This window comes from Candoia aspera, chromosome 1 (genome assembly GCF_035149785.1).
Source record: "Candoia aspera isolate rCanAsp1 chromosome 1, rCanAsp1.hap2, whole genome shotgun sequence".
NCBI lineage: Eukaryota > Metazoa > Chordata > Lepidosauria > Squamata > Boidae > Candoia > Candoia aspera.
The window spans coordinates 21300363-21323551 of record NC_086153.1 but is presented as its reverse complement, the minus strand read 5'-3'; the positions used below and the strand labels follow the sequence as shown (position 1 = coordinate 21323551).

The window sequence follows — 23189 nt, the reverse complement described above, 5'->3', positions numbered from 1 at the left end:
AGGCGACCTGCAGAAGTGCTGAAATAATACTCTGGGCTCTGCTGATGGAGGGGACCGGGGGCCCAGTAACAAAGCACAAGGACACCTTCTCCCATCCAGATACCAGTTCAGGTCCCAGGAGGGTCTACCGGGGGACACCGCCCGCACCATCGGCAATCAGTCCATGTTCCTCACTGACGTCAATGGATCTCCCGGCTTGCTATATATAAAGAACCCGCCAGCGGCTCCGGGCACCCTTTTCCCCGGCTCCGCAAGGACACATCGTGGTAAGTTACTTCGTGGTGAGGCTAAGGCGGGAGGGGGGGCGGGAGGGAAGCGAAAAAGAAGGGGATGCTTGAAGATCCCCCAAGCAACCTCGTCGGCTCGCGAGTCCTACGGCTACCAGCCTAGTGTCACCCCCTGCTGGCACTGGATCGCCAAGAGAGGGCTGGAGACTCCCTCGGGGCTGTCGTCCTCCGCCCGATTGCTTAGGGAGCATCTCTCAAGTAGACCTTGGCCAGTTCCCCAGATTCTCCCCAACGGTGGAGAGAAGGTCGGTGGCTTTGCTCCCTGCCTGGGCCACCCTGGCAGCCCCAGCGGTCGGGGTCTCGCTTTCTCCAAGGCCTCCCTGTCTCCTTTTCCAGGCCCGGACCGCCCCAGCATGAGGCGGGCGCGGCTGCCCAGCCTCCTGGCCTCGCTGCTCCTCCTGGTCTCGCAAGTGTCCCTCGGAGCCAGACCAGCGGCCGACCTCGAGGGGAGCGCAGAAAGCGACCTGAGCCTGCGGCTGCGGCTCTCCGAGGAAAACCGCGACGGACCCCGCCGGCCACTGCAACCAGCTCCCGAGCCAGGCGTGGCGAAGCTGTTGGTGCGCTCCCTGCACCGGCTGGCTCCGGAGGGAGAGCTGCGTCGACGCCTCGCCGAGCTGAGCGATCGACTCAAACGCCACGAGCCGCCGCTGTCGATCGACCTCACCTTCCACCTCCTCCGACACATGATGGAGATCTCCCGGGTGCAGAGCCAGCAAGCCCAGGCAGAGTTGAACCGTCAGCTCTTGGACTCGGTAGGCAAGTGAGGTCGTCAGCGGGGGCACGCACGAGGTCCTCGCGTTTGTGAGCCAATCCAGCAACTGTGAATCGCCCCGCGCTTCCTTCGGCATCGCTCGCCCCAACTCCGGCGCCTTCGCAGAAGACATTTGTTTTACTAAATAAAACTTATTGGGCGTCAAACCGCTTCCGAGTGAGGGCTGGTGAAGTCTCAGAACTCGGGGAGGGAGGGGGTGAACCTGTGTCCTGGGTTGCACTGGTGGTCCTTCCTGAACTGTGGGCGGCGGGATTTGCTGTCTGGATAGAAGCTGTTGGGTCACGGTAGAAGGGTTTACACCACACCGCTTCACACTTATTTACTGAATTAACATACTTTCTGGGGTCGCACAGTACACAACCGACGCTAACGAATCAGCTGGGTTCGAATACGACAAACCCCCCAATCAAACGAGCCATGCTATGTTTGTACTACGAAGCTTTAATCGATCTCCTGGTACTGTACACAACTCCACCTGTTAGTCAACTTCTGAGGGGTAAAGGAATGCTGATGGAGGAAAGTCAGAATCCGTATTCCAAAGGGTGGCATGTAAAATGCTAGTCTTGATAATGAAACTTCACCAGATCCGCAAATTCAGATGCGACTCTAGTTCTACCTTCTTTATAGGAATACAGTCAGAACTTGGGTCTTGAGGTCCAGCGAAACCTGACTCGGATCGTAGATGATTCTCCGGGTCAACTTTGGTCCAACTCTATACAAAGCTAAACTGAAGTACAGTCCAAATGTTTTCAGAGACGGGGAACGTCTTTCCGTCTAAGGGAATACTGTATTGTAGCCTGGAGGACTGAGCATTTTCGTGTCAGCTAGACTGCTAGGCGGAAGCCCCATCTATGTCAGTAATACGGGGTGTCTCCATTCCCCGTCGAACCTCCTCCGCCCTCCGCCCCGGGCCCTTAGCAAAAGCCCATGGCTCGTTCGCGGGTGAGCGTTCGCTGCTGCAGTCAAACTCCAAGGAGCAGCACCCTGGACAGCGGCATTGCCTCGTCTGCTGTTTCCGGGACCCGCTAAAAAGCGCACGCGCCGCCCAAACCAATCTTTTTCGCTGGTGCTGATGAGCTAGTTGCTGAAGCTTCCAATGAGCAGCGTTTTGCCTTTCCCCCAATTAGAGGGAGGGTCAGGCAAGGACTGTAGGTCAAGAAAGCAGAACAGACTCCCTGCCCAGTTTGTTTGTTTACTTAAATAATGTATGTGGCCACCCATCTCACAGAAGTTGTATCTACAGAAGATGGAATTCCACTTTTGATGTCCGCCTGCTCCAATGTGCCTCCCGCCCATGGCAGGACTGGACTTTTCCACCAAATCCTTCTGCCCACAGTCAGATAGAAGAAAGCCTTTCCAGACCGAGCAGGACTTCTCTAGCAAGACCAGGTCTTCTTCCCTTTGGCAGATTCCCAGCCCAACTCCTCCTTCCTTTTTTTGCACTCCATCACCATGTCCTTAGTCAGCTCCAGCCCAGTGAAAGACAGGGAATTCTGTTCCTCTTCTGGTGTCCCAATTCTTTGTTTCTAGTTCTGCCCATCCCACCCCCAAGTATACCCAGCCCAGAGGGAGTGTTCAAAATTTTCCTCCCTCAATGTAAATTTGCAATTGGTCAGTGTAACATCTGGATTCATTCAAGCTCAAGGGATGGAACAAGTTACCCCTTCTTTAACCCAGGAATAGGATGGAGAGGGATGTGAAGATGGGGAGAGATGAGAGTTAGGTGTTTCTGAACTAGGCTAAAACCCAGCCTTTGACTGACCCTCTTTTGCCCAACAAAACAAAGCATTTTTAGCCAGCCCTTGTTGAGTTGAGAAAGAGCTGGTGGTGGTGGTGAAAAAGGCAATCTGTTTCTGGCAGGGGTGGGGATGCAGAAGATTATGAACTAGCACCCTTTGGCCAATTTCACTATCCATTTCTATGAATCATATTTTTTCCTCCAAAGAAAGAGGTCCAACAGAGTCTCCCACCCAAGAAACCTTGTCAGAGCTGCTGTTAGCAAAGAAGTCACAACTTTATTATCTCCACAGATTAAAAAGCCAAACAGTATGGGGAGAAGAGGAGCATAGGGCAAGGAAATGATGTATGGAAAGCTTAGTGGGAAGCAAGAAAAACCTTCTGCTGGAGGGGAAGAGGTGTGGGATGGGGCTGCCTGGAGCACTTCTCCAGCTGCTTCTGTCTTCAAAGTGACTCTTCAGTGCTGGCCTGCTGGGAGAAACAAGATATACTCCAATGGAAAATAAAATGTGCCAGAGTGCTCTCCAGCTGATCCAGGCCTTGTGAATGTCCCAGTAAAAGCAGGAAAGTTCACTAATGGGCATACCATCCTTTCCTAGTAACAATTCCTCTGCTTTCAATTCCTTTATACACTCAGGAAGCTAAGGGTAGGGGGGAAAATAAAACCACGGGGTGGATGCTGGCAGAAATTTTGCCAAGGAAGACCAAAGGTCTCAGGAAGCAGGGAAGAAGATCCGAAGTAGCCAAAGGCCAGCAGCAGTAAGCCTGCCAGAATTCTGCCCACTTTTTCTGGGTTAGGATCTGGATAGGAAGCAAACCTATTTCATGCTGCTTTGGAAAGCGAGGAACCTGCTCTGTTTCCTTCCACCAGTTCTTCCTGATGATGCATCTCTTTTCATTTTGTCTCCCCCCACCCCTTTTTTTATGTCAGTGAACAAGACTGTGTTAAAAGAAGCCAGGCTACAGCACAGGGCCAGGCAAATACTCAAGAGAATCAGCAATATGGCAGAAGATCTGGTTCAGATCATCTCTAGAACTTTCCTATGTAAACATCCCATCAAGGGAACGTCTGGTTGCTGGAACTCATTCCTGAAGATTCCTTCCCATGTCCCTCCTGGTCCTCTCTCTCTCCTCCAGTTAAAGAAGCTGTCCAGTGGAAGGGGGACTTACCCCGAGGTGCACTAGATGGCTTTGGCCTGAAGCGAGACAGGTTCTCTCCATCTAGAGAGAAAGAGACGCATGACATTAGGATTCTACATTTTGTAGCTGAGGTTGAGGTTCGCTCAATAGGAAGGGACAGAGATACTCAGAACTGTGATTATAAAATCACAGGCATAAATAGTCCCATTTCCATTATATGTAACTCCATCCCTCTCTTAAGCGCAGGTGAGCTAATAGATTCAAAATAATGCCTGAGGATGTTTTCCTCTGCAGGTTCTTAATATTATGTAAATTAAGATGAGGAAGTTTCTCAGAAAACTGTGGATCAAACAGAACAGGTGGGAAGAAAGAATCATTTAGACTTTCTTACAAACATCTTGAAGTGGCAAAATCTCTACGAAGCCCAAGCCAGGCCAGAGCTACTCATTATCCTCTACCCATCCCTGCCCATCTCTCATTTCAGCCCCTAACTCACCTTCTATTCCTTCAGGAGCCTCTGATCCTTCTGGATGTTCTTCTTCTCCAGCTTCACCAGCTTCTGGGCTAATTCCTTCAGGCTCAGTTTCCTCCCCCGAAATATCTGAGAGGGAAGGAGGGGGAGAACAGGTGCATGTGAAAATGGCAACTTTTCACTATTCATCTACCCTGAATCTCTGAACAGAGATGGTCCAAGCTGCTTCTCTGAATGCCAGCATTATGTGGACAGAGCTTTTAAAAATCTGCATTAATTCCCCACACATGATACATAATTACTGTATGTTTTTTGTATAATATCCTTCCTAGACCATACTTGTTCTACATTAGGTCTTTTTTCAAAAGATAACCCCAGACTGCAAGCAAAAGGGAACCAAATACTTTAGTCTTTCTGAGTAGAGAAGGTCGTTTAGTCTCAGTGCAAATTTGTTGTGAGAGCCAGTTGGTGTAGTGGTTAAGGCATCAGGCTAGAAACCAGGAGACCATCAGTTCTAGTCCCATTTTAGGTACAAAGCCAGCTGGGTGACCTTGGGCCAGTCACTCTCTCTCAGCCCTAGGAAGCAGGCAGTGGCAAACCACTTCAGAAAAACCCTGCCAAAAAAACTGCAGGAAGATGTCCAAGCAGTCTCCAAGAATCAGACACGATTGAACAGATTTTATTTTTAATTGTTGCCCATATTAATAACCTCTCCAGCTCAATAATATCCTTTCATAAGGTGCAGAAACTCTATTTTAAGAGAGGATGTGATGCAGATTTGCAAAAAAAAAAAAAGCTTTAAAGCAAAAGAACTTCTATTTTCTATCCTTTTCCTAGTAGACCAGCACTAAGGCTTCATACTACATGTATCGTTTGGTTACTGAACCATTTTCTGGATATGCATAATACACTGAACCATAAACCAACCAAATGGTTTCTAATATGCTCACATAATATGCTAAGCCTAAAAAAAGAAGCAAAGATTAACCTCAACCTAGCTTTATATCTTGTGCAAATGTAGATACTAGGCTTTTAACTCTTTTCAGGTATATTGTCTGAACGAGTCACAAAATGCTTTTTTTCACTACATTGGGTTGATGTTTTTTGATTTTTGTACCATGAGCCAAATATCTATTTCCTGCAAACCCAGTAACTATATAAATTATATTGTGGATGTGCAGAATTACCAGATTATACATCACTTTTTCAAATTCCTGCTGTTTAACTCGCGAGTGCTCCATATAATGACTTGTCATTTTATGTTATTTCTACTTAGGAGCCTTTGCTGAGGGATTTTGTTGACTCAAGTTCAAAATGGTTTGTGTGGGTCTCCTTGAGAAAGATCTGAATAATCCATCTATACCCCCTTCACCAATAATCCAATGGGTTCTTCTTCTCCACTCTTCAAATATCCTCAGTCACTGATCATCGTAATGCCCCCTTCCCTAGATACAGCCTGTTTCACCTTACAGAACTGGGATTAGGCTTTCAGTTCCTCAGTGTCAAATTCCCTCTTAGCCAGGGAACCTGTGAGTTGATGAAAAATGTAAGAGTATGGCACCCAAGTAGAGGAACAGCAGCAGATGCATCCCTTCCCCTCACTCCAGCAAGATGCTTCAGTCCAGCCATTCTCACCTGTCTGGAATTCAATAGTTCTCAGCATTTCAGCAACGTGATCTACACTGACAGAGAAGTGGTCCATGTTTTCATAGCCAGGCTCAGGCCGGCTGCTCATGGATACCTTGGACATGTCTGTGATCCTGCAGAAAAGAAAAGGCATGGCTAAATCCATCTGCTGCCTGTCTCTTCCCACCAAAAGGCTAGAGATGGGAATGGTAGTGGGCAGTAGGATATTCCCTTCCCTCTTCAAAATGATAGAACAGCGTGAACGTGCTTGGCTATTTTTGTCTCCTCCCTTCTCTGTCCATTCTGCTTTCAGCAAATAAAGAACTAAAGAAGGCAGCTGAAATGGCTTCAACACTGTCCCCATCAAGATCCGGGAAAGTAGGCATCCCAGCTGTGCATAGCATTTTTCTAAGGCCAGGTATCTTGGCTTACTAAGCCAGTTGTGATTTCTATCAAAATGTTCTAGGAATCCAAGTAAACTTAAAGTGAGGTGGGCAAGAGGAGAGAGTGAGAGCTCTCTGACTCTTATTTCAAAACATATAAGATATATTTTATGTGTTTGTATAGGAAACATGGTGACGGACTCGTCCCTGGGGGAGCTGGGGGTGTTGACGACCGACAGGAAGCTCTGGCGTGGGCTGGTCCATGAAGTCACGAAGAGTCGGAAGCGACTAAACGAATAACAACAACATAGGAAACATATATTTCAAAGCAGTAAGAAAAGATGGTTTTTCTGCTGTTGTTTTCATTGCTCTGCCCTATAAAGTTTGTGGCTTGATCTACTGTTAAAAACTTGCAGCAACATCTCTTGCAACTTCTCACTGAAAGCAAATAGCAGACAAAGCTCTGTCAGTTTCTTCAGTCCTGGGCATAATACTTAGTTGCAGAGACTTCTGGTGAGCACCATGGCAAACCGATGTCCCTGGAACATAGGGACATTACAGCTGAAAATGGCATCTGGATGCTGGATCTGGACCACCGCAATCTCTCCATAAGAAGGACAGATATCAAGATTACCGCATGTATTCCAGACAGCTGTTTTTTGGGGAGCAGGCAGCAGGAACCAATGTTTTTGTGATCGGCTTCTGAACAGCTGGAAGTCACGGGGTTCCATCGTGCTTATAGCCATTAATGTAGCTTATGTGGGCTCTAGATTCAACCAAGGCTAACCTCTTAATCACTTTGGATTTAATTTTTTTTTATTGCTTTTTAAAGATTGAGAACCTTCAGAACAGCAAGTTTTGTTGAATTTATTGGGTGGGTTTCCTAAGCTTTAACTACGAGTTTAAAGTTTTGCAAAAAAAAATGGAATATACAACAAAAGGGTGATTAAAGTGTTGATTTTAGAAAGTTTTAAATGGATTAAGGGCTCAGAGGGACTTAAATTAAGGTTTTGAAGTTAATTGGAAGAATCCTTCCTGTGGGAAACTGGCTATGTTTATATTTGAAAACAACTAATAAGAAATGAATATGACTTTGAAGCTTGGGCACTAGAGGGCACTAGAAGGAAATAAATGCATCAATGGATACATTAAGAGAGATCTATGAACAGCAGCACAGAATGTAATTTCCAAGTTGTCATTTTTGATATGAATGATGTTACAAAAGGGGAACAAGTTTCATCAGAAAAGACTGAAATTGATCTGAATGTAGATTTTAAAATGAAATATGAAGCTATAAGAAGGAAATGGAAAAAGAAATACGGATATACAAAAAGATGAAATACTAGATATACAAATTAAATCAGCTGGAAAAGATATACAAACTAGAAGACCGATATGGATAACCTTTTTATATTGATTTACAAAAGTTTTTAATGATTTTATGAGAAGAGATAGAGAAAATGAAAAGAAAGCAGATGCTAGGATATTATCTGAAGAGATTAAAGACTGTGGGGAGAAAGGGGAAAGAATAGAAAGTCAGTTTATTTGATCAAGGTTAAAGTAGATGGGTTATTATCCCTCTGGTAATTTTTAATGGACTTTTGTTGATTAGGACTGGATAACGATATTTTGCAGGTTTTGTTTATCTATAAGAGATATGGGAAAGAGAGTTCACTTGTTGCATTTTAAGTTTATTTGTTTAAGACCAATATAGGGTTAAAATAATGCTGTTATTTCTGGTAATTTTTATTTGATTTTTAAATACCAGGTCTGAATGATAGACAGTGAGATATGAATGTAAAAGGAATGATTTTAAGTGGGTTTATTGTATTTAGTTTGTAAAAGATATGTTATTTCTGATGGATTTTTGCTGATTAGGATGGAGTGATGAGACTATAAAATTTTGTTTATAGAGAATGGGATAGGATAGGGGATGAAGAGATGGTTTGTTGTATTTTAAGACAGGGTTCCTCAACCTTGGCAACTCTAAGCTGTCCGGACTTCAACTCCCAGAATTCCCCCAGCCAGCTTTGTTTTAAGAGATAGTGATAAGTTGTTAAAGTTATCTATATTTGCTGCAATGAAGGGGGAGGATACCTTTTTTTTTTTAATCTGTACTTTATTATTTTTTTATCTTTTGCAGTTTGTATTAGTTTTATTTGTATAATATAATCTTTAATAAAATTATTATCTTAAAAAAAGACAGAATACTTAGTTGCCAATGTCTGTGCGGAGAAAGTCTCTTGTGTGACTCAGAAGCTAGCTTCTAGAATTCTAAGCATGGATATGATCCAGATACATGGGATCTTATCACCTGCAAAATCTTATTTGTTCTGCAGGGCTAATGCATTGGCTGTAATCCTGAATCCAGAAGGACCCCTGCTGCTCTGGTTGAGTAAGAGGGAAGGGAAGATTCCAGTGAGCCTAAAATAAGAAATCACAAATTTGTGGGCTTTGGAGAGGCAGACCCCAGCCTAACTGGATCAAAGAACAGAGTATGGATAATTCAGAAGTGAATCTCTGATGCCTCCAGGGCAGTTGTTCACCACCAGTTGGCCCATTGAAGGGTGATGTTAAGGCTCATTGGCCTTTGCTCCTGTTGCTTCTACTCACTTTTTGATCAGCTCCTTTGACTGCTGCAGGAAAAAAAGAGAGTCTTCAGCATCAACAAAACAGAAAACAACTATATCCCTAAGTTTTAAACCACGGAATCCTCCAAGTTGCAAGTAGGGCCCTGCCTTTCTCCTCCCCTTACCTGTTCACCCTTATAGGACCTGATAGGTATATCCTGCTTCTTGCCAATTGACTTAAACTGGCTCCAGGCTAACCCTGGTCCCACACCCTGTCCTGCCACACCTGTATGCACCTGGAGATAGATAGCCATCTGGGGTTCCTCCATGGACTGGATGGCTGACTCAACCAGCTTGGAGGAGACCTCAAGGTGGTCTCCATATTGCCGGATGAGCCCCCGCACCCTTTGGAGTTTTTCCTCCTGCTCTCGTCCAATTTCTTGCAACAGCTCTTTTTTGCGCTCCTCCAGGATGCTGTACAAAGAGTCAAAGCGCAGACAAAGATGCTGCTTCTGTCGCCGGGCATTATCCTGTCAGGGGTGGAATACATCAGCTGTTATTTTAAAAGATCTATTTCCTCCACAGGTTAGTGTTAATTAAATGGCATAATGACATTATTCAATAAGTACTGCAAATATCTGTTTCCCTCTTATTTGCTCCCACAAGGCTCCGACTTTTCTCCATATTGAGATGGAGGAAAACAAAAGAAGGAAATTTATTGCCAAGTCCTGCAGAAATAAGCGTCACTCAAGAGCACCCCAATAACAAGTTGAACGATTCTCTGCTCACCTCAATGGTTTTACAGATCTCTTCCATCTGGGTGATGATGGCCTGGATACGGTCGTTCCCTGCCACTAACATGGCAATGCCATCACTCAGCTCTCCCTGCAGAAATAGGGAGGGAAAACGTAATGACTGGGCTCACACTACTCAACTAAATGCAATGAATAAAACAGGTATTCATAAAACCTGTCATGCCTTAGCAAATATACAAGCTTACTGTAAGAGACATATTGCAGAGTTTCTCAACCAGGGTTCCATGGCACCCTAGGGTTCTGCGAGAGGTCACCAGTGGTTCCCTGGGAGATATCACCATTTATTTTAAAAATTATTTCAAATTTGGGCAACTTCCCATTAAAGAGGTAAGTTTCATTCTTTATTTTTAGTTTAAGAACACTGTTAATGCATCTATACAGGCCTGCACATGAAAACAATATAATAATTTTGTAACTTCTGGCCTATATTTGAGCCTGAATGTGCAAGGGTTCCCCAAGATCTGAAAAATATTTCAAGGGTTCCTCCAGGGTCAAAAGGTTGGAAAGGCTGACATATTGTAACGGCCTCATTCACATTACACACTAAGGCAACACTCCAAACCACAAAGTACACAACTTCATTTTAGCCAAGTGTAACATGACTCATGAACCTAGCCTATGGCTCATCAAGGCTTAGCCTCAGAGTCCATTTTCCCCCAAGGTCCAGCCCCTATGTATGTCTTCAAGAAGAGAGGAAGGCTAGAGTGCAGGGCCTGTGGATATCTTTCCGTTTCTATTGCATGATAGCATGGCCCAACTAAATGAATGTTAGGACAGATGGAGTAACAATTGAAGGGAATATTTGTAGCTCAGGGTTGAACTGTGGAGTCCTTGGTGCTCTCTGAGCCTTGTTGTTATTTTCTTGCAGATGTTTCATTGCCACACTAGGCAACATCTTCAGTGCCCCACTGAATGAAGATGAATTCTGGCAATGAAATGTCTGCAAGAAAACAACAACAAGGCTCAGAGAGCACCAAAGACTCCACAGATGGAGTAACTCAGGGAATCTTTTCCCTCTTGAGATCAAGCAAGAGGATAATGCAGGTCACAAGGCAACCAAAAGCCCCACTCTGGATGGGCTGTTGTCCAAGAAAATGAGGAAGCAGTATGGAAGGGAAGCAGCAATGAGGAGGAAGAACCCCAATCCACACTACCAGGGTGTTCATGATCCAGGCACTTTTCCCCCCACAACCATAAACATACCTGATACATGAATAGGTTATTTGTGGTGCTGGTCACTCCCTGTGTGCCAGCTGCCTTGGAAACCAACATCCTAAGCAGTCACATCAGCCCAGGATCACAAAGCTGTTAGTTACTAAGTTGGGCACCAGCGTCTAACATGCGCAAAAGTTTCTCTCCCACAAGATACAGGCTACACAACTCAAGTTTTTGCTCCAGTTGTCCAAAACAGAAAATGTTTGTGGAGTGCAGAAAGAAGACAGGATCTCCTTTCATTTCCTCTCTCTCTCCCCCTACTCCTTGTACCTTTTGGCGCTTATAAACGTTGGTCAGAGGAGCCACTTCACAGTCTTTGTGGGCCCCGAAGACTTTGCACATGGAACAGGTTGGAACCTCACAGGTCAAGCAGTAGATGTTGATCTTTTCATCTTCATGTTCTTCACACATCAGCTGCTGCTCTGCCTTGGCATGGAGAGGCCTGGCCACAGCATAGAGAGAGATTGAGAGAGATGTTGAATTCCCCGAGGATGATCTATCCTGACTCAAAAACCTCTCTATTTTTCTCAAGGTCATCATGTCAAGTGAGAATGGATGTGCTTCTTTGAAATACAGTGCAGCATGCCAAGAGGCTCAACTTTCATTTCTAAAGAGAAATCCTTTAGCTCTTTGTGTTCCAAACAGAAGCTCAGGGAGATGTGGGCAGCAAGGAAAGCTTAGGACTTGGGATGGAGATGGATTTCAGCTAGGCTCCATGAAAGACATGCAGTGACCGAGACAGCCAGGGCTTTGGTTCTATCATCAACCCCTAGCTACCACTGTCCTTCCTTTGGTTAGTGATAGCAAGACAGTTTTTGTGTAATCAGCAGGTTTAATAACTTTGTTTACATGGTTCAAATTGAGAAGTTTAGCTATTTTCTTGGTACTGTGTTAGGTTAGGTTAGGCATTTAAAGAATTATGTTCTTTTCAAGTGCATAAAGAAGAACAAATCCCAAAGCAATTTTGAAAATCACAACATGGAGGAACAGAGTCCTTTTGAAGGAGCACCCACGTACGTGGGTTCTCTTCCCCTCCCTGCCAAGCATGTTATGAAAGCCCTGGAAGAGGTGATTATTATGGCAAAGGGCTGAGAGAAGCATGCCTTTATTTTTTGAAAAATATCAGATATTATGCTGTATTATTATTGGTTTCTCCCTTTCTGGAGTGGTGTGTGAAAGAGAAAGCGTGTTTGCAACAGTGAGGGGAATATTTTGCTTGCCGGGAATGTGAGAGTGGCCCTGCCCTTAAACAGGTCTAGCCACCAGAGATCATGAATACAGCAATGACTCCCAAAATGCTATGCAAATAAGGACCTGAGAACTGGTATCAGCATTAGCATACCTTTCTGAAAAGCAAGTTCTACCTTGGGAAGTGGGCTCCATCTATCCCTCGCAGCCTTTCAACTCTGCTCTCAAAAGAGCCAACAGTGTGTTGGGTGTACTAGTTGATCCATGTCTGGTTGTATTATTGTAGAGAAATGCATGTGAGAGCAAGAAAAGAATTTAGGAAAGAAGGTGATGAGGAAGTGGGATGGCAGGACCTGAGAGATTCAGCCAAGGGATGCAGACTCTGACAGGCCTTGTAGGAGGGAAGAGAGTTGAAGTAACCAGAAGGGAAATTCTACAGCTCTGGCTCTTCATTTGGAACACAAAGATTTTTGAGCAACATAAATGTATGAGTACACATGTGTGACTTAGGTGTAGGATGACTACCACCAGTGCTGAAACAGAATTCATGGGACTCCACACATGACTTACCGAGAGGATTCTTGCTTGTAGATATCAATTATGTTTTCCACCAAAAGGTTGCGTTGCAGGCCATAAACTCCATGCCGGTCCAGCACCACTTCATGCCGACAGGATGGGCACCGGAATCGGCCTCCTGAGGACACTGAAGTAGATCCACGAGATTGCCACAGGGGGTTGGAGGCCTGGCAAGGTGGAGGTGAGAAAGTTGGTCTCTGCTGAGGTTCAGTTCTGCTTACTTACCCATTCCTTGGAAGTGTCGCTCTTCTAGGAAGCAGCAGTGCTTGGAGTAGTCCTTGGGCGCATACAGTAGAAACCCAGCAGAGCATTCTGAATGCCAACTACGTCCCTCCATCCCAGGGCATGTCATCCAAATAGGTCCCCCACTAAACCAACTAGTATTACAAGAGTTTGCAACTGCAGAGATTACTGTTATAGGCAGATATTGGCAAAGTACCAGCCATCTCCTGGCTGAGTCCAACTTGCCAGAGTAACTCACTGTATGCATAGCATGGTAACTCATTCCTCAGCTCACAGGTGATTTCTAGGATATTTTCAGAGAGCTGAATAATGGTCCTAGTGACTAGGAAGCCCAAAAGTCAAATGGGACAACCTCACTCCTCCAACAGGGGTCTTACAAGTTTTATATAAGATGTGGCCACCTGAAGAGGGAGTTCCTCTAAATGGGAACATCCTGAGAGATGGTTGAATGCAAATGTTTGCAGGGGATATTCCCTTCCACCTTTCTGCTCATCCCTATCTGAACACAACCGGGCCAAAAGAGGGATTCCGGCCTCTTCAGCCTTCAGTAATCAAGTGCCTTTAAGAGACACAGAGAACTAATGGAGCAGCAATACGTGCATATACATGAGAGAACAAGCGAGAGACAGGTACACACATTAAACGTGGAGGTTCACATTCATGCCTGTCTTGTTCTGTAGGTTTTTCCTTCTGACAGCACAAGAACCCCCTCTCCCTTTTGTTCAGATAAAAGCTAGTCTGAAAATCACACTGGTGCAAGTACACCAAAAACTCTTAGACACCATACAGAGCCTGCAGGTGGTCAGGTGGCTTCTACAAGCTCTCCTCCTCCAATATCAGAGGAATTGACATTGAAGTGAAGTCTGAGCCAGAAAACAGATTCTTTTCAAACAAAAAAGATTGACTTGTCTGTCTGAGGCCTGTAGGAAAGTTTTTGGTTAAAATACATAGGACTCCGTTTAATTCAAGGGAACAAATTAAAACACTTTCCTTCTGAGAGACAGATATTGGACAGAGTACTGTAGGCAGTGTTTCTCAAGCTTGGCAACTTCAAGCTGTGTGGATTTCAACTCCCAGAATTCCCCAGCCAGTCATGCCAAGGTTGAGAAACACTGGCTGTAGGGCTTTCTCCTGGGCAATATGCTGTTCAATCTTTTTTATAAATAAATGTGTTGAGGGCCTATGTCAGGGCATGGAAACTTGTGTGGACTGTCCTTACTTGTGAATGCTGTACCAGGGACTGCCCTTGAAAAAAAACAGGTAGAGCCAAAACAGAAAAGTTGGAGCAGCCAGGGCAAAAATTCCTTGAATTTTAACACAGTGTAGTTAAAATTGGATTAAATGCAGTTAGTATGGGAATTTCCCATGTATTTAATTTTCCCTTGTCACATTAAAAAAAACAAAAAAAAAACATATTCAATAGAAACATCTAGAAGGTCTTTAGCCTAGAGATTGGGCAACAATGTTTTCAAAGGAACTATCATCAAAGCAGAAGTTCACACAATTTGAGAAGAACAGATGATACTAGAGAAGGTGGAATTCTTATTCAGAGGGGTGTCCCATAGACAAGGAATGAGGTCACAACCAAAAGAGTGAAATTCAAATTGTTTTTTTTTTAAGTCTTGCATTTAGGGGCAAAGGAATAAAGTCATAAGAAAAGGGGGATTTGGTTTGGTGGCAGTACCAAAGATGACACAGCTGCTAACAAGGATAATGCTTTAAAGGATGATTATGTGTCCAGATCATAGGACCAGTTCTAATTTATTCTGCATCAGTCAGGCCATATTGCTTGGGACAGTTTTTAAGCAGAAGGCAACATGAAATACTTGAATAGATCAACAGTGAAAGGTCCAGAAGCCAATTGTTACAACATGCCTCTGACAGAACTGGGCATATTAATCTAGGGGAGTGAAGAAAACAAGGAAGCTAGTATTGCTTCATACAACACACTAAACCATTATATGGTTTATTTCTGGAGTGAACCCAACAAAATTGAAAAATCTTACACAATATATTTTACTCTTGCCTCTAGGTGGCACTGGCCATGCATACTGTAGATCAGTGTTTCTCAACCTTGGCCACTTGAAGATGTGTGGACTTCAACTCCCAGAATTCCTCAGCCAGCATGAAAAGGCTGGCTGGGGAATTCTGGGAGTTGAAGTCCACACATCTTCAAGTGGCCAAGGTTGAGAAACACTGCTGTAGATTATTCTCCCTCTGAAAAGAAGTATCCTTACTCATTCTAAGTAACACTGCCTCTGTTCTTTCTTTCATACACAACCCATACTCAAGGCAGATTTAAACTGTTTGCTGTTTAGAGTGTTCCCTGGCTGTTTTACCATGGGTACAATCAGATGTGCCTCACCAGCTGTTCAAGTGGTGTTTCAGTTAGGTGACCTAGAGAATAGGACCAGTCAGCACCTATTGGCCACTTTAGGCAGGTGCAGGCATGGCCCCTCTTCCCCTTCTGCTCCCAGGCATCGTTCTCTTGAAAAGTTTGCTTGGGGCAGCAGGAGAGTGCTGCCAGGTCTCTGAGCCAATCCCAGTTCAGAAGCTTGGTCCTGAAAGAGGAACTATCCTGACTAACAGGTGATAAAGCATTGGAAGGGAAATTCCACACAACTCCTCCCCACCATCCATCACCCGTTGGTGGGTTACTTTTTAACAAGGGTTTACCACTCTTTCAGAATAGCAGAAAACCTACATTTAAAATAGCCTGACCTAGCAGCTGACAGCCATGGAAGAGGAGGGTTCAGTAGGTAAGTAGAAGGGAACTATCCTGCCGCACTACAACTCCTCCCTTTCCACCTATTCGTTAGGCTACTTTTAAATGCAGGTTATGGTTAAATACAGGGAGAGGAGGATAGATGTGTTTATCTGCTGGGTCTCCAATCCCACAGGCCAGCTCTATGGGATCAGAGGCTGAGGGGTAAAGGGTCTGTTCTCCCTCTTCTCCTGCTACCTTTCTGACCCAATGATCAGCTTCTAGAAGCTTGTGCAAAGCCTGAAGTGACTTTCAACAAATGGCGAAACCCATCTGTCCAACCACCCATCAAAACTCACCTCCTCCCCAGCACCAGTCCTCATCTCAGTTAAGAAGAGTGTGTGGTGGATGGATGTTCTGCTGGCTGGTGACTTTTGATGAGAAGAGAGGGAAACAAAGCCAGGTGAAGGGGAATCGACCAATCCCTTTTCTTCATTTACCAAGAGCCAGTTTGTAGTAGTTAAGACACCAGGCTAGAAACCAGGAGACCGGGAGTTCTAGTCCCACCTTAGGTGCAAAGCCAGCTGGGTGATCTTGGGCCAGTCACTCTCTCTCAGCCCTAGGAAGCAGGCAATGGTAAACCACTTCTGAAATCTTGCCAAGAAAACTGCAGGGACTTGTGCAGACAGTCGCCAGGAGTCAACATTGACTCTAAGGCACCAACCCCCCCCCCAAAAAAAAACAGTAAATAAGGCCATAATAATTTAGAACATCTTTCTTATGGTAGGATAGGAACCAGCAGAAGGAGGGGGCAACAAATGTCATGCCAATATAGTTTTCTGTTGGTTGAAGGACTGGTGGATAGCATTGACTGAGAAGCTATTACCTCTATCCACCAGTCCTTCAACCAACAGAAAACTATAGGCACAAAATGCCTATATGGGTTGGATGGGGTTGCACTGCCCCAAACAGACCCTGCACATAATCTGGTGGTCCTCCTGGACTCATGGCTCCTTCTCAAAGAGCAGGTGGCAGCCGTGGCCAGGAGAGCCTTTACACAGCTTCATGCTGTGCACCAGTTATGCCCTTTCCTGGATCAGAAGGCCCTTCAAACAGTCACTCATGCCCTTGTTATCTCCCATGTTGACTACTGCAATGCGCTCTACATAGGGCTAACCTTGAAGAGTATCCAGAAGCTACATGCTGGTCCAGAACGCAGCCGTGTGGGCTCTCTTTGGTGCCCCTAGAAGGACACATATAACACCTCTGCTGCGCGAGCTGCACTGGTTACCAGTCTGCTTCTGGGTCCAATTCAAGGTGCTGGTTATCACCTTTAAAGCCCTACATCACATGGGGCCAGGCTACCTGAGGGACCACCTCTTCCCTGTTATGTCAACCCATCCAACCTGGTCTGGCAGAGAGGGCATGTTGCAGACCCCGTCTGTACGAGAATTCCATCTGGTGGGGTCCAGGAGGCGGGCCTTCTCTGCGCTAGCATCCACCCTCTGGAACATCTTACCCCTGGAGGTGAGGTTAGCCCCATTGCTCCTGGCATTCCAGATGAATTTGAAGACCTGGCTCTGCCACCTGGCTTGGGGCAGGGAGGGGAATAATCATGCCTGGGGATGGCTAGTGCCCTAAAATGCTCCTCCAATGCAAGGACTGAATTGGATCATAGCCATCCAGACTTTATTTTTATCTATATTTATTAGTTATTGTAATTGTGTTTTATATAGAGTATTTTTATATATTGTAATTATTGTTTTATTTACCAAGAGCCAGTTTGTAGTGGTTAAGACACCAGGCTAGAAACCATTTTGTTGTAAACCGCCCAGAGTCCCTCTGGTGGGAGGAGATGGGCAGTGACAAATTAGATAGATAGATAGATAGATAGATAGATAGATAGATAGATAGATAGATAGATAGATAGATAGATAGATAGCTTGGACTCAGTAGATCTACAGTAGATTCTTTAGCCCCTAAGCATAGGGTCTATTTTAGAATGGATAGTCCAAGGAAAGTAGGTAAACCCAACTGGAGGAGCAAGCAGTGAGGCAAAGGGTGAATTTCAAATAATGAATTTACCTATCCTGATAAATCTTAGGGCTGTATATAGTAAAATGTACAACAAGCACAGGCTTTGTCTTTTGAACTTCATTTCTGCAATTATTGTCTTTGATATTTAGTTCTTCAGGTTTGTTATTTTTAAACTCAGTGCCCATGGTATGGACCACATGCTCATTTCTAACTCTTCCTGGAGACTAATTTAACCATCTTGTGCATCCACTCATTTAGTGGCTGCCTTGTTTAGTGACCATTCGCAAAAACGATGACAATAAATAAATAAATAAATAAATAAATGCTTTTCTACCATTGCATGCACTTATGACAAAATTTTGTGACCCAGACAACAACGCATGCTTGAGTAACACTGGCATAACTGTAAGAGAGAACTTTATCTAAATGAGACAGCAGCAACCAGTGATCTTCGCAGCGTCTCTCTCCCTCCCTCCCTCCCGTGTTAATTTAGCAACCATTTCTCTTAGCAACAATTTTGCTTCTGATTTAAGGAACAGACTGTGGTCACTAAACGAGGAAAGGGTATATTTTTATACCCTTTACAGCTCCAGACGGTTCTGGAGGAAACAGATTATCTAGACCCCTTTCAGTCAGGTTTCAGGCCCGTATATAGGACAGAAACAGCATTGGTCGCCCTTATGATCTCTGGTGGGAGTGGGATGGGGGTAGTGCATCCATCCTTGCTATTCTTGACCTCTCAGCGGCTTTTGATATCATCGACCATAGTATCCTTTTGGGTTGGCTCAGGGAGTTGGGGGTGGGCAGCGTGGTCTTGCATTGGTTCATCTCCTTCCTCCAGGGCTGGTCCCAATTGTTGGTAATAGGCAGTGAGAGATCCAGCCCGTGGCCCCTCCTTTGTGGGGTGCCGCAGGGTTCGGTTCTCTCTCCTCTATTCAACATCTACATGAAACTGCTGGGTGAGATCATTCGTCACCATGGGATGAGGCATCATCAATATGCTGATGATACTCAATTATATATTTCCATCCCGGGTAAGTGATGCTGTGACTGTCCTCTCTCGGTGCCTGGGGGCTGTAGAGGTCTGGATGGGGAACAACAGGCTTCAGCTGAACCCTGGTAAGACGGAGTGGCTGTGGGTTAAGGGCTCTTCCATATCTGGGACTTTGTCAACTTTGGTTCTGGATGGGGTGGCACTGCCCCAGACAGACCCGGTGCGTAACTTGGGAGTCCTCTTGGACTCACGGCTCCTGCTCGAAGAGCAGGTGGCAGTCGTGGTCAGAAGGATCTTTGCACAGCTTTGTGTTGTGCACGTTACGCCCTTTCCTGGACCGGAAGGCCCTTCAAACGGTCACTCATGCCCTTGTTATCTCCCATATAGACTATTGCAATGAGCTCTACATGGGGCTACCCTTGAAGAGTATCCGGAAGCTTCAGCTGGTCCAGAATGCAGCCACATGGGCTATTTTTGGTGCCCCTAGAAGGGCACATATAACACCTTTGCTACGCGAGCTGCATTGGATGTTAGTCTGCTTCCGGGTCCAATTCAAGGTGTTGGTTATCACCTTTAAAGCCCTACATGGCATGGGACCAGGCTACCTGAGGGACCACCTCTTCCCCGTGATATCAGCCCATCTCACCCGATCATGCAGAGAGGGCATGCCACTGACCCCATTGATAAGAGAATTCCATCTGGCGGGATCCAGGAGGCAGGCCTTCTCTGCAGTAGCGCCTGCCCTTTGGAACATCTTGCCCCTGGAGGTGAGGTTAGCCCCATTGCTCCTAGCCTTCCGGAGGAATTTGAAGACCTGGCTCTGGCACCGGGCTTGGGGCAGGGAGGAGAATAGTCATACTTGGGGTTGGCTAGTGCCTTGAAGTGCCCCTCCTATGCAATAACTGAATGAGACCACAGCCATCTGGATTTTATTTATATTTAGTAGCTTTGTGAAATTGTTTTATAGTGTTTTTATATTGGAATTTTATTATATATTTATTGTTTTTTGGATTATATTGTTGTAAACCGCTCTGGTGGGAGGAGATGAGTGGCGACAAATTTGATAAATGAATGAATGAATAAATAAATAAATATTGCTAATGCAGTCACTCAAACCAGTGGGAGCCAGAACAGTAAAGATGACTGTGATAAACTGCTGACTGCATGAACACATCTGTGCAGTTTTGTTGGCAACAGTACAAAAGGAGCTTGTTGTTGCATTCTTCCAGGATGCTTCTTGACCTCCCTTGAATTCACACAAAGTCTCCCATCCAAGTATTAACCAGACCCAACTCTGCTTAGCTTCTGAGCTCAGAAAAAGGCTGATCAGATATATCACCTGCTGAGACATATTACTAACAGGGAAACAAAATAGGCATTACTATTAAAGATACAAAATAAATATGGAGTGAAACTTTCTAAATCTGCATTATCTTTAATTCTAAATGCCTTTAGCTCTATTATACACAGCAGCTGAACTTGTTCAAATGGCTTTCAGTTGCTCCCAGTGAGCTAGAGAAAGATGTGCTGATACAAAGGGTGTAGAACTCTGTCGGGACAGCATGCGCCAAGAGTTAAGACACTAAGCCACCACTCCATCAGTATTACTCCCTAAAGGGCAGAGAAGCAGGAACCACCCTCCTCCAATAGTGATTTTTTGCAGGAAAGCAATGGGCAAGTTTACGCCATTTGCCAGGCTTAGTTCAGATCAAACAGTCGTTACACAACCACATTTCTTCTTGGTGAAGATTATCACTTTCAGCAGCTTCACAACTAAATACATACAGGACTCAGGACTGACATCAATTGTCAATGTCAAGGCTCAGTTCTAAAGCAAAGTATGGGAAAATTAAAAGGTCTCTGAGCTAGTGAAAAATGTCTTTCAGCATAGAGTAACTATAAAGTCCTCCCCCCTCAGATATTCAGAACTGATTATCTTGGAAATCTCTAAGTCTTGGATGGCTTTAGACAAAAGCCATCTACACATAGCAACTGGGAAGCCACCTGGTTTAGATCCATTCAGGGCCTGCAATGGAGATCCAATTATGGCATCCCTGACAAATGGCTGCCTATTCTCTGCTTAATTGTCTCCACTGAAAGAGAGATCACTGCCTAATAGTGATGTTTGTATCACTATGAAATAACTCTCACTAGGACATTTCTCCTAAGATTGAGGGAAAATCTGGGAGATGACAAAACCATTCCATTACTTCAAAACAAGTCTGCTCCATCTTCTGTGTGGTAAATCATTAGATATTTGCAGATGTTATAAATCTCCTTATAGTGTTCTCTTCTCCAAGCTAGTTGCACTTAGCTCTTTCCATCATTCTCTGTAGGACGTAGTTACCAGATCCGTAAGCCACCCTCATTATTCTCGTCTGGAAGGGCAATAGTTTGTCACGGTCTTATCTTTTGTTCTGCCTCCCCCTGCTCCAAGTGGTTGTATTTGCATAACATGGGCTAGTTTTAACCTTGGTTAGTTTTGTGGTTTAGCAGGATACACAAACCCAGTCTATTTAAGTACTGTGTGAATCCAGAAAACAGATTAATTCAGTAACCAGGTTAAGCATATTTGTATAAATGTAGTCAACATGTAAATGAATGATACTGGAGGATGCTTCCTTTGGGTTAGAACTTTTAGCTCTCACCACATGTTGACTCTTTAGATCCTAGCCAAACCTTGTAATAAAACAAGCAACAACTGCAGCAGCCCCATTTAGACAACTTTCAGAAATCAGGATACATTAATCTTACTTAAATCGTTTAGAGAATTTCTCCCCATATATGTTTCATTTCATCATCAGCTCAAGTTCCCTTTCTATATCCTTTCCCTTTGTTAGCCATCCAAATATGGGGCAAAGTGGGAATATCTCACTGTTACTGGCTCCAGAAGGTGACAATGCATAGAAAATGTTCTGTAGGGAAAGACATTTCATTGCATCAATTTCATTCCCCTCACTGAAGAAACATATAAAGGCAACAGATCCTCTCCCCCTTCAAGCCTGCTCTAATGGCCTTGCCAGCCTGATCCAAGGTCTCGCCATCCTGTCCTGAAGCTCAAGTTCAACCAGTCTTGGAGCTCTTTCTCAACACACAGTATCCTTCCTTTCCCCTGCCCCCCAAACCCACTTTAAACTACAAACACACCAGCCTTGATACCTCAGTTCTTTTCCACAACAAGAAGATGTAGCTGGCACTGCATTTGTTCATACTTCCAAGCTCTCTCTTGCCCCTCCATTCCCTTCTCTCACTGGCATGATTCAGAAGTTTTGGGAGGCAGGTACTTGCCTTTACTTTATTTACGTTACTCAAGATGTGCCATGAACATTAATGGCTATCTATAAGCAAAGAATAAGTCATAATATTTATCACATAACTATCAAAAATCCCTTCACTCAGAAGCTTCTCAGAATTTACAGTAAGGCATCACCCAGACCAACCTGAACCCCTTTCCTGTTATTCTGGCCTTATCCAGAGCACTGGTAACTGGACTTCTTGCTCACCTGAAAGATGTCGTTGGCACACTTGCGACAGAGGTTGTGTTGGCAGGGCAGGATGACCACTGGTTTGGTGAACATCTCCAAGCAGATGGGACAGATAAGCTGCTTCTCCAGGCTGTCCATGCTCTGTGAAGTCCCCAGCATCGGCTTGAAGCCCACGGCAAAGTTCATCCCCGCAGCACCAATACTTGCCCACAGCACACTCCAATGGGCTTGATGGATGACCCCCTCAGCTTCCCCAATGCCTGCCTCACCAATCTCTGCTCCCTTGCTCTGCCTGCCTGTTCCAGCTCCCCTGCCTTGGCAGTGCTGGCCTCTTTCCCTCTCTTCTTCCTGGCTTTCACACCTTGGCCTCTTCCTGTTTTATTTCCACTTGGGGAATTTCCCTGTCCACCAAACTTGCTTTTCTTTTCCTAGTTTGCCTGTCCAGCTCTTGACTTCTTTCTGACATCACCCCCCGTCCTGAGCCTACAAGGCTATTCTTAGTAGGTCACATGACCCCAATGGAATCCCAGCTGCCATTTTTGTCTCAGTAAAGGGTGCAGGGCAAAGCCACAGCTGTCAACGGGATCAGGTGACAATGAGTCACTACTCCACAACAAGGCAATGAGACCTTTGGAAGGTGGCTGGCAGACTGGGGGGAAGCAACCACTGGCAAACTCCTATGCTTAGGGAAGGCTATATCCAAAACAGTAAGGTTCAAGTACTGCTGGGGAAAAAAAGTAAACCTTTTTACATACCGGATAAAAATAAAGATCTTCTACTACAATAAAATTGGATGTTATGTAACTGACTGGAACCAGGTACCAATTCCATTTGCAAGCACCCATTAAGGAATAAATTATTTTATTTGCATCTCTTCAGATAGGCTCCATGAAATACTATAAACTGACCTTGCAATTACGAACCCAAGGAATGCTAAGAATATCT

At 44.8% G+C, this 23189-nt stretch overlaps 2 protein-coding genes across 3 annotated transcripts; one reads left to right on the top strand and one right to left on the bottom strand.

The window, feature by feature from the left end:
- The first annotated feature begins 640 nt into the window (after positions 1-640).
- Positions 641-1051, top strand: UCN (urocortin). The gene has a single exon (XM_063304436.1). The coding sequence runs from the start codon at positions 641-643 to the stop codon at positions 1049-1051; it is 411 nt and encodes a 136-aa protein (XP_063160506.1).
- Positions 1052-3059: 2008 nt separating this feature from the next.
- Positions 3060-23057, bottom strand: TRIM54 (tripartite motif containing 54). 2 transcript variants are annotated; one of them, XM_063299723.1, is made up of 10 exons: positions 22263-23057; positions 12776-12948; positions 11288-11459; positions 9777-9872; positions 9284-9517; positions 9031-9053; positions 6044-6168; positions 4433-4537; positions 3967-4017; positions 3060-3267 (listed from the first exon to the last, which is right to left on the bottom strand). In XM_063299723.1, exons 1-10 carry the CDS (start codon positions 22428-22430, stop codon positions 3254-3256), a joined length of 1161 nt encoding a protein of 386 aa, XP_063155793.1. In that variant the 5' UTR covers positions 22431-23057; the 3' UTR covers positions 3060-3253. The 2 variants fall into 2 exon arrangements, with proteins under 2 accessions (XP_063155793.1, XP_063155801.1); XM_063299731.1 differs by having other exon boundaries at positions 3060-3264.
- Positions 23058-23189: the final 132 nt, after the last annotated feature.

Coding starts and splice junctions, on each gene's coding strand:
- UCN (XM_063304436.1), top strand. CDS start 641: ATGAGGCGGGCGCGGCTGCCCAGCCTCCTGGCCTCGCTGCTCCTCCTG.
- TRIM54 (XM_063299723.1), bottom strand. CDS start 22,430: ATGAACTTTGCCGTGGGCTTCAAGCCGATGCTGGGGACTTCACAGAGC. Junction 4,538..6,043: donor AACTATTGAATTCCAGACAG/GTGAGAATGGCT, acceptor CTTCCCTCTCAG/ATATTTCGGGGGAGGAAACT. Junction 4,018..4,432: donor GGCTCCTGAAGGAATAGAAG/GTGAGTTAGGGG, acceptor CTTTCTCTCTAG/ATGGAGAGAACCTGTCTCGC.